Source organism: Musa acuminata, chromosome BXJ3-10 (assembly GCF_036884655.1).
Source record: "Musa acuminata AAA Group cultivar baxijiao chromosome BXJ3-10, Cavendish_Baxijiao_AAA, whole genome shotgun sequence".
Classification (NCBI taxonomy): Eukaryota; Viridiplantae; Streptophyta; class Magnoliopsida; order Zingiberales; family Musaceae; genus Musa; species Musa acuminata.
This window is the reverse complement of record NC_088358.1, coordinates 25,351,620-25,361,365: the sequence shown is the minus strand read 5'-3', so window position 1 is coordinate 25,361,365 and position 9,746 is coordinate 25,351,620. Positions and strand designations below refer to the sequence as shown.

Genomic DNA, 9,746 nt, shown 5'->3' with positions numbered 1-9,746 from the left:
ACATTACAGTAGAAGAAACATCAGCAGTCGCATGGCTCTGCTTTTGTTCTTCCTGTAGCCACCATGGGTGTTCCACAATGGTTGCTGTGGAATCCACGAGTGGTGTCATTACTTTGATGTCTGTCCAGAGTTGCAAAGATGTGGAAAATGTACTGATGTTGACTGAAGGAAAGAAAGGCTGGGCAATAGGAGAAGGCCAACATATGCAACATACTATTCTTGAACTTGGACTTTTCGATCCTTTCCATCTGAATAGCGAGAGTGAGATGATTGATGGACAACAGGAATCATCTTTGGAACTCGAAACTTAATCATCAGTATCTCCCCCCACAAATCTAAGTAATGAAACCAGTATTAATTACATATAAAACAATCCAACTGTGAGATACCAACCGATCGGGTTACATTTTAAGGGGAAAGCTCGAGTTTCACAAACGTATTCTAACCATGAGAAGAAAGCTTAACAAGACTTTGTTGCCGAGAATCAAATAAGGACAGATGTAGGATCAAACACTTTGTGACCATGTGAGGCACATCAACAAGAACGTTCTCCCCAGTGGGCACTATGCGAGCAGCCTCTTCTAAGCTGCACACAAGACAGTCCATGAGATCTTCCACAACTTTTGTTGGCCGCCACACAAAAAGAGATGTTCATGCATGCTTCTCACTAAATAAGCAGAATTGGTGTGATGTGTTTTAGAGAGAGAGAGAGAGAGTCTGTATGTTTATCTCAGAGGCTTACACGGACAGCACTTATAAAGGATGATACAAATTGAATGTATAATATTTCATCCTTGGAACAACTTGAAATAGGATGTGTAATGACAACTTCTGCAAGGAGTTCTTATCGAGTTCTTCAAAAGCTGCAGAGTATAAAAGTAATATTGCGACTCTTAATTCTGATATTTTAGTACGATACACAGATACAAAACACCAACTTCTGAGAATACATAGAACAAATTTGTACTTGTATGGAGAGAGATCCAGCAAAATTAACACGTTGGTTTATCTTCGGTCAGCAACTTCGACGCCAGCGGTGCACAAGAGGAGTCGGTAGAAAATGGAGAACAGTGCCGAGTAGGAGATCTCTCTCAGCTCCCTGTCTGTTCCGCAACCCTTCTTCTTCTTCTTCTTCCTCCTGCTGTTACGTCCGTTCATTTCATTGCCGCTCTCAGAATTCTGCTGGAGAAAAGGGAACAGAAGAGCAGCTCGCTCCTTGACTTTCCCGAGGCACTGCCGTGCCTTCTCCGTGACAGTCTCCTCCTTGGAGAAGGTGTAGCTCCTCAGGTACATCTGCCGGCAGGAATAGCTATCCACCACCATCGGACTCGGACTCCACTTCTTCCTCCCATCGCGATGGCTGCCTCTTTCACCCCTTCTTCCTGCCATCGACTTCACGAACTCGGCGTCGGACTCCGGCCACTTGTAGCTTGGTCTAACCGGCCAACGAGCGTCTGCGCAGCTCACAGAAGACTTGCTCCCGAAGCTCATGGCTCCCTCCTCTCCTCTGGAGTGGAAGGCTCCTTACGATGGAGAACCAAACAAGAACCAACGAGAGGTAGATAAGGAGGAAGCATTCATCACGTGAACGTTTGCCTTTCTCAGTGTGTTTCTTACGTGTGACTGTGACACAGTCTGTGTATTCCTCTGGGGGAATTAAGGGTGGAAAGATTCACATGCCACGAATTCGTGTACTCATCACTAGAGTAAGCACCATGGCAAGCATGCCACGGACTTCCAATTGCTGGCTCATCGACACCTCACTCTGTTGGCTTTGCTACAGTCATCTGTCGGAGAAAACTGAGACATTGGATTTGGGAGATGGAAACGGCTGCAAGCCACTTATTGTTATTAGTGCATGAGCTACTCCCACCTCTCGCCAGAGCACTTCCACACGGTCCGCAAGGAGTAAGAAGGGGGAGAATTTGCCGGCCACTGTCAGCAACGAATCGTCTTTCATTGTGTTATTTCTTTCTCGATAAGTTGGATGAAGCTTCCTTTATTTCTCCTTTTCGTGTATATTTAATGAGGGAAAATGATCGATATATAACAGTTCGCAAGTCATCGTGCTCGACCAGTGGTGACACTGCTGCTTCGTCGTTCTGCCGTAGAAGAGCTTCCACGATTAGAGTATACGCCACCACATCGTTACTATCATTTCTGCTGCTGTCCTTTCTCATCAAGCATAATACACAGCAAAGAAAGTTGCAGGAGAGTGCAATGTGTTCGGCGCGCCTTGAAGGGCTGTTACTGCCAGTCTAACAACGTAATTCGTAATTTAAAGGCATGTCGTCTATTCACTTGCTCAATTCAAGTTTATTAGGAGACCAACCAAGCTCAACTTGTTTGGATGATTACTACTTTCCATTTTATATCCTCCGAGCCATCACTGCATGAAGAAATTGCTTATAATTCCAGGCAGACAATGCCAACCAACAATCCATTCAACTACCAAGGAATTCGATTTCCTTTTCTTCCAGTCGTAAACCCACCGGCCAAGGTGATGAGCAAGCAATCACTGCATGAAGAAATTGCTTATAATTCCAGGCAGACAATGCCAACCAACAATCCATTCAACTAAGAAGGAATTCGATTTTCTTTTCTTCCAGTCGTAAACCCACCGTCCAAGGTGATAAGCAAGCAATACAAAAACAGCAGCAGATGTGGAAGGAAACTGCCATGGTCAGGTTCATTTATGCAATGTGCAGTATACAAGATACCTGCATTGTTCTCATCCTCCAGATTCAAGACGTCATCGACAAAGCAGGGCATTGCTCATCACCATAGCAGATATCGGGATGTATGTGTGAATCAGTTCTGTGATAAATTAGATAAAAATGGCAACCTTCACTTCATAGATTTATCGAATATAGCAAGAAGAGTGGCAGTGTTGCTTGAGCCAGAAGAGATGGCTGACACAGACCCCTAGCTCTCAATCTCAACGACTGACATAACCTTTTAGTCCATGTGGTAGAACTATACAAGGAAGATTTGTCAAGGCCCGCCTTTTGTGCTTCTTCAAGTCCAAGTAAATCTTGTCAGCAAGAACTATACAAGTCAGTGTGGTTCCAGAACTGTACAGCAGGATTTGTTATTAAATGACCAGCAGGCAGCCTAGTCACCAAAAATGACACATCTCACTGTTAGACTCTTCTCCTCTTTAGCCGAATGTCGTTAAAACTATCGTCACGCCATGCTGGTCGGCTTCGGTTTCTATAATCTTCTTGTTCAGCCATACTTCTTGATCTGTTTGTGGTGCTTCCCAGTTGATTTTTCATTCGCATCACAGGGCTCCTTAGGCTGACTCTATTGGAGAAGCCTTCTCTTTTGGGGTAAAACCTCACAGGTCTACCAGGACTACATCTAGCAGGACTACAGTCACCAGGATAGAGAAAAGGCTCCTCCCTATCACCACCTACGGGGTGGTGATCTTCATAAGACCGTTGATAAGAACAATTGTCATCAAACTTCCTTCTAGCCAGAAGCTCATCTTCTGCATGTGCAAGTGGAAGAGGCTGGGCAAAGTGCAAAGATCCAAAGTAATCCTCTGTAACTTCTTGTTGATCACTCAAATCAAACCTCCTGATGTTCCTTTGAGAGCCCCTACCAGGCCTTGGCAAATCCAGTTCTTGCATTTCTCTCATGTCATTAGGCAGGCAAGAGTGAGGCAAATCATTTCTGACCATCGCATATTCTGGTAAACAAAGGCGTCGTGGAGGTGACCGCATCTGGTCAATTTTGACAACTGGTGGCGACCTGTGTTGCATCAATTCCGGATGTCCCCCGTAACCCAAGTCAGGTGACCTTCGAGGTGGAGAAAACTGATAAGGAGAGCGCATTCGGGGAAAATGTATGGGAGTACCCCTCCTCTGAGTAGGTGAAAGGCTTCTTTCTCTCCACATGGAATGATTCTCAGCTTGCTCATATTTCACACATGGGTCTGCATATAAAAAGGGGTCTATCATTTCATTTGGCAAGCAACTGATGGGAATGTCTGGAACATGTCTCCCAGCGGACCTGCTGGGACTGACTTCCCTTGAGGGGCGGCCAGAAATTTGAACACCTCTATCACAGGCCCCAGGAGAATGCCTCCTATATGGAAAACGAGTCCTATGTGGTTGCTCATCATCTATGAATCTTCTGATGCTCTTACCAGTACTTCCAACAGAAGCATCCGCCACAATTCTCAAGGGACCCTCTTGGTCGCTACAAGGCCTAAAAAATCTGTAACCTTTTGAATCGTTAACTTTTGGTGCATATCGAGGGTCAGAATCTCGACCATAAACACTCATTTGGTTGCCATCCCTTCTGGTGTTCACCAAACCATAACTACGTTTTCGAGTCGGCTGATCTTGATCATTGCTTCTGTATTTCAGAAACCTATCATTGCACCTCTCACCCCTGAAATCCAAGAAGAGAAACATAAACATGACCTGCAAATTGCAACGTAAAATAAATCCAGAAAAGAGAGACTAGAGAGGACCATCACCTGCGACCTTGGGAGTGTGACCTCTCCCATCTGTGTGATTTATCGATCAACCCTAACCTGTCAGTTTGTGAAATAACTAGCCTAGAGGAACTCAATTTCATCTTTTCAAAGGATGACTTGTTGGTAACTAATGAACTTACCTTCCTAATCTGATTAGATTTACCCATATTATCAACATGCTGATCAGCAAGACCATTGGTATCTAACTCCAGCTCTGATGACAACGGATTACTAACAGGTACATCAGCCTCTTTAGCTTTAACCTGTTGGCTACTTATATCGTCCTTGCTAGTTTTCACAACTTCTGAGCTGGATGATCCAGCAGACCTTGACTTTATGAGTGAGCCTTTTACCTTCCTATTTGCTTTTTCCGATGGTTTTGTAGGTCTTGTCCCACTTGAAACTGTTGGCACCCTCCCACCTGATGACTCGAGCAAATCAGTTGTTAAACTAGAGCCTGTATCATTTTTATCATTGCACAAATTGCCATCAGAAGTTTCATCACTACGACTAGTCCTTGCATCCGAAATTTGTAACTGTGTTTCATTACTGACCACCAAAGTCGATGGCATCTTGAAAGTAACATCCTCTGGGGCAGTTGAGCTGGCAGCAATCTTACTATCTGCTTTCTCTCGTTCCACACTGGAAGACTCGATCGCGCCATAAGGGACAAGATCCCTGTCTTTATCTGCTTTCTCTCCTTCATCGCAGGAAGACTCAATTGCCCCATGAAGGAGAATATTCCTGTTTTTAAAATCACCAGTGTCAGCTCCATGTGTAAGAACTTCATCTCTATGAAAATGAGGACTATCATTTGGGGATTGACTGTCAGCAGAATTTTCTTGAATCTCAGAAGATACATCCATGCTTTCCTGCTTTTTCTCACCTACTAAAGTCTCTCCTGCGGAATCCAAATGAAGTTTACCTTCTGCAACCGATTTTGATGATATGTAATACTCACCATCTGAGCAATCCAATTCTGCACTACCCTCAGACATACCATCCAAAGCCACAGGTCCGGCAGATTCATGATATGGATCAGAAGGCAAGCAAAAATCTTCAGAATTTACATAGCCCACCAGGTTCTCCTTAACACCCAAAACGACAGAATCTGCATTTAGATCTGCTCCCTTTGTAGCACTTCCTTCCGCGTGTTCAAGATTACAAGTGCTATTAAGTGTCTCCTCAACTTTACAAGATTCAACATAAGATGAACTTACAACAGAAGCTGAGGCCACACAAGTTCTTTGATCTGTGTTTATGTTTGTATTAACAATCATCACCGAGCCATCAACTTCACAAACCTTTTCAACAGGAACAATGACAGAATTTAAATCTATGGCTTCAACTGTACCTGAGACTTCCATATGCTGTGTTGGTTTATTGTTGTCCGACTCTGTGTTGAGCATTCCAACGGCAGGTCTATTGTAGAACTCTCTAGATTGATCTTTAGGTGGCTCCATTTTTACTAAACTCCTGGCTTCTTGTTTCTGGTCACTGGCAAAAGTCTTTTTGGCAGTTTCATCCTGATAATTTTGGTTACTTGGTTCAGGTTTTACATGTCCTAAACCTACAATCTTTGGTTTACCCAGATGACAATTTATAGAGTCCTTATCACTTTTGCCTATATATGGTTCTGGCTTTATATTCTTAGATGAATTTGATACATTTCCTCTCAAAGACAAGCTTAGATCAGGAGCAACAGCACTCCAATTAATGCATAATTCTGGTCTGCCGGGGGGTTTAAGCTGCAAATCTAATCCAAGATCTGCACTCTTATGCTTTTCAGCAGGCATCCCTAAATTGGATAACCTCTGATCGTAATGACATCTCCCAGAAACAGACTTTGCCAGCATTACATCAGTCCCATTAATTCTCAGAGGAATTGTCTGTTTAGTGCATGCCTCAAGCTTTTCTTGACACTTATCACTGTCATTCAAAACTTTGTGCATATTACATTCAATAACAGACCCATTCACAGTAGCATCCCACACATCGACCGGAATATTCAAATCCAAATTTAACCTAGTCACACTGTTAGCAGCACAAACCTTTGCATTTGTTTCACTAAATGTTTTCTGAGGAGCCAGGGGAAGATCTGACGAACATGTTTCAGCTCTCACTTGTTTAACCAAGTTGTGTGTATTATTTTTCGCATCTAAAGATGATGTCAATTGCCATAGAGAATTTGGTAGGTATGCATATTTAACACTTGAAGATTTCATTTCAATATCCTCCTTATATGCAGGTGGCTCAGGCAGTATGGAAAAAGTTGGATGAGTTAAATTATCCGTAGTAGTAGATTCTGGTTCAAGGCACATGGGCCCACAATCTTGTCCAGGTACATCTGGTTCTTGAGGAATAGGAGATGAATGTTGAGTCAAACAAAATAGCCTTTTCTTGATAGGCACACCTGACATAGAGTTGCTAGAATTGCGAGATGTAAGATCATGTCCAAACTGCCAACAGAAATATCAAAAGGTTAATTCTCAAGAAACATCATCTCTCTACACAGCTTATACTCAATGCATCATAAGAAAACCTTATTATTGTCTGATTCTGGCATATCTTCAAGTTTTGCCTGGACAGAATATCCTACCGTTCTCTTTGATGCAGTGAAAAAAGGAAATGAAGCACCTGAGATTCACTGCCTGACATAATAGCAATATGGTTGTAAGGAAAGAATAAAACAATTAAACAAATTATGAAGCAGAAACAACCTAATTTAAGTATTAAAATTTCTAAGAAAGGTGAAATCTGGCAAAAAACTTCCATAGCCCTGACCTAGGAAGTCTAGAACAATTCTCTTGATTCAAGGACCATGCAATCAACAGAACAAGTAAATATGAGATAGCCAAAGGATATAATTAACCTTATTTTTCTTTTGCGTTAACCACCAATAATCAGCTAGAAGATAAGGCCAAATTCATTTTCACAGTTCATATGTGTTACGGAGATTTATTTGACTTGAAAGTTTAAATGAGTTCGAGTATCAACATAGATTTACCAAAGGGTTATCATGACTTGAATTCCCCAATTACATTTCTGAGAAAAGATGCCTGCTAGTATCAAGGCCACTCAACTGAAGATGGCATATCTCCATAATCCTTGCCATTCAGCAGCCCTGTTTTTATTCTCTTAAACCATTTAACTGCACAAGATGAAATATGCATTTACAACACAAAATTTTACATGCTTTCTCACCGAGTAACCTGTAAATGTACCAGTTACTTCATCATCCACACAAAGTTGACAGTATAACGTATGTTTTTTCATGCAAACCTTCCAAAAGTAAACAAGGAAATGTTTCCAATTCTCTAGAATATGAACTGAACCAATCAATGGTTCCCTGTGTTGTCTGTCTGCACTCTCATCTAACAAAGGGACAGTATACCGTATGTTTTCTCATGCAAACCTTCCAAAAGTAAAGAAGGAAATGTTTCCAATTCTCTAGAATATGAACTAGACCAATCAATGGTTCCCCGTGTTGTCTGTCTGCACTCACATCTAACAAGGGCATGAGTTGTTGTTGTGTTGTCAAAATAGCACGCAACAGCTGACATTTGCTTAATCTGATGAACAATTTAGTAACCATGGGCTATAAAACATAAATCCAACTATAAATTCTCAAATTTCCTGCATAGTTCTTAACTGAAACTTCTAAATACCTGCAATCTCAGAAATGATAAACAACCAGTAGAAAACAAAAGATCAAGGTCCTGTATTGACCAATAATGTAATTAAGGTGTCCAAGATTTTCTGTTGCATTTACAAAAATAATTGTGCCTTTGCCACCAAAGATCTCAGAGAGAACGCCGTTATATAACTCCAACAAAGCCGCGAACATGGAGACACACTAAATGAAAACACAAGTCATTAACAAAGTAGTATCAGAAGCACAAAAAAACTGAGATGTACCAGGGCGCTTTAAGGTTATAAAACCAAAATATTTCTCGTAATTAAAAAATTCCCCAAATCTATTTCGTTACTTAAACATTCAGACCATATAGCAGAGCTCCATGAAGCTTTTCGCCCACCAACTCCTCCACCCTAGTCAGATGCAGTACTACCAGAGAGGATTAACGACTGATGCCTTTTCTTAAATTCAAAACCACAATCTTTAGTCATATTTCCAGCTTCGTAATCGATCGACAACACAATTATCACGGATAAAAAAACAAAGCTTCCTTCTGTTGGCCACTTAGAAAAAAAGAATTTTCCATTCAGATAAAGAGCAGCCGCAGCCACCACAAAGGCCCCTCCTTTTTCTTCCTTCTAGTCGACAAAACGCCACAAGCTGATCTCTTGATTTTGTCAAGCAACCAGATTTCAAGGATAAATCAGTCAAACCAATCGGCAAAACTATCACCATGTGTCTACAAGCACTCCGCAAATATCGGTCTTCGATTGGTCAGTGAAAATCACCACCAACACCATCTGCAGGATATGACTTCACAACGTCAACAATCCCAGATCCAGGACCGCGGATGAGACATCAGGCGCCCACCTTCCACGCCCCAATCTCAAAGACTCCAACTTTCCGAAATAAACACTGACAATGAAGACCCGGAGTGGGTTCAGGGTGAGAGAGATCGATTCATTCGGTCATCCAATCCGTATCCACATATTTCATGAAACCAGATACTCTTTCTCAAAAAATAAACCACAAAATCCAGAAAGAAAAGGAGAAAGAAGAACAAAAGGATCGACTAAAGCGAAGAAGGACATAATCGGCGTTACCTGACTCGATGACACTCCACCCAGAGAAGGAGAGAAAAACCGGCCGCCGCAACGACGAAGCGAGGAACGAAATAGATGATCGCGCCTCGAGGGTTTCCGCGAATGGAGCATGCCCTTTCGTGGGTTTCCCCTTCGTTTTAAAGACCGTGGTGTCCAGTCCAACACGGATCTTTATCACCTTTAAAATTACGTACCCCCGGAGTTACCTTCCATGCGATTGGCGACGGTGATCGCAAGGCAAGCAAGGGAAGGGGAAGAGGATCGTTATTCCCTGCACATGGTGGGGTGAAGAATAACGTGGTTTACCGGCATAAGGTTCGGTAGACGCGCTGGCAAACGTCCATGTTACGACACCCGTCCCCGGATTCCGGGCCCCCAAGTCGTCTCCGGGGTGACAAGCTGCGTGGTGGGCCCCGGGGAAGGGATAGGTGTCCATCTCATCTCGACGACGGAAAGCAGCGGGAAACTTCCCAGATTTCTTTTCCTTGTAATGCGTTGAAATTGGCGGTAAAGCTGA

At 42.6% G+C, this 9,746-nt stretch overlaps 2 protein-coding genes across 7 annotated transcripts; both read right to left on the bottom strand.

Moving 5' to 3' along the window:
- Nucleotides 1-873: 873 nt before the first annotated feature.
- Nucleotides 874-9,471, bottom strand: LOC104000929 (uncharacterized). 6 transcript variants are annotated; one of them, XM_065169780.1, is made up of 4 exons: nucleotides 7,497-9,471; nucleotides 7,032-7,140; nucleotides 4,490-6,948; nucleotides 874-4,401 (listed from the first exon to the last, which is right to left on the bottom strand). In XM_065169780.1, exons 2-4 carry the CDS (start codon nucleotides 7,053-7,055, stop codon nucleotides 3,144-3,146), a joined length of 3,741 nt encoding a protein of 1,246 aa, XP_065025852.1. In that variant the 5' UTR covers nucleotides 7,056-7,140; nucleotides 7,497-9,471; the 3' UTR covers nucleotides 874-3,143. The 6 variants fall into 6 exon arrangements, with proteins under 6 accessions (XP_065025852.1, XP_018675113.2, XP_018675114.2 ...); XM_018819568.2 differs by having other exon boundaries at nucleotides 7,032-9,041; nucleotides 9,230-9,471; XM_018819569.2 differs by having other exon boundaries at nucleotides 7,032-8,926; nucleotides 9,230-9,471.
- On the bottom strand, nucleotides 1,006-1,491 carry LOC104000996 (uncharacterized). The gene has a single exon (XM_009423162.3). The coding sequence runs from the start codon at nucleotides 1,489-1,491 to the stop codon at nucleotides 1,006-1,008; it is 486 nt and encodes a 161-aa protein (XP_009421437.2).
- Nucleotides 9,472-9,746: the final 275 nt, after the last annotated feature.

Coding starts and splice junctions, on each gene's coding strand:
- LOC104000929 (XM_065169780.1), bottom strand. CDS start 7,055: ATGCCAGAATCAGACAATAATAAG. Junction 6,949..7,031: donor CAGAATCAGACAATAATAAG/GTTTTCTTATGA, acceptor TTCTGTTGGCAG/TTTGGACATGATCTTACATC. Junction 4,402..4,489: donor TCACACTCCCAAGGTCGCAG/GTGATGGTCCTC, acceptor CTTGGATTTCAG/GGGTGAGAGGTGCAATGATA.
- LOC104000996 (XM_009423162.3), bottom strand. CDS start 1,491: ATGAGCTTCGGGAGCAAGTCTTCTGTGAGCTGCGCAGACGCTCGTTGG.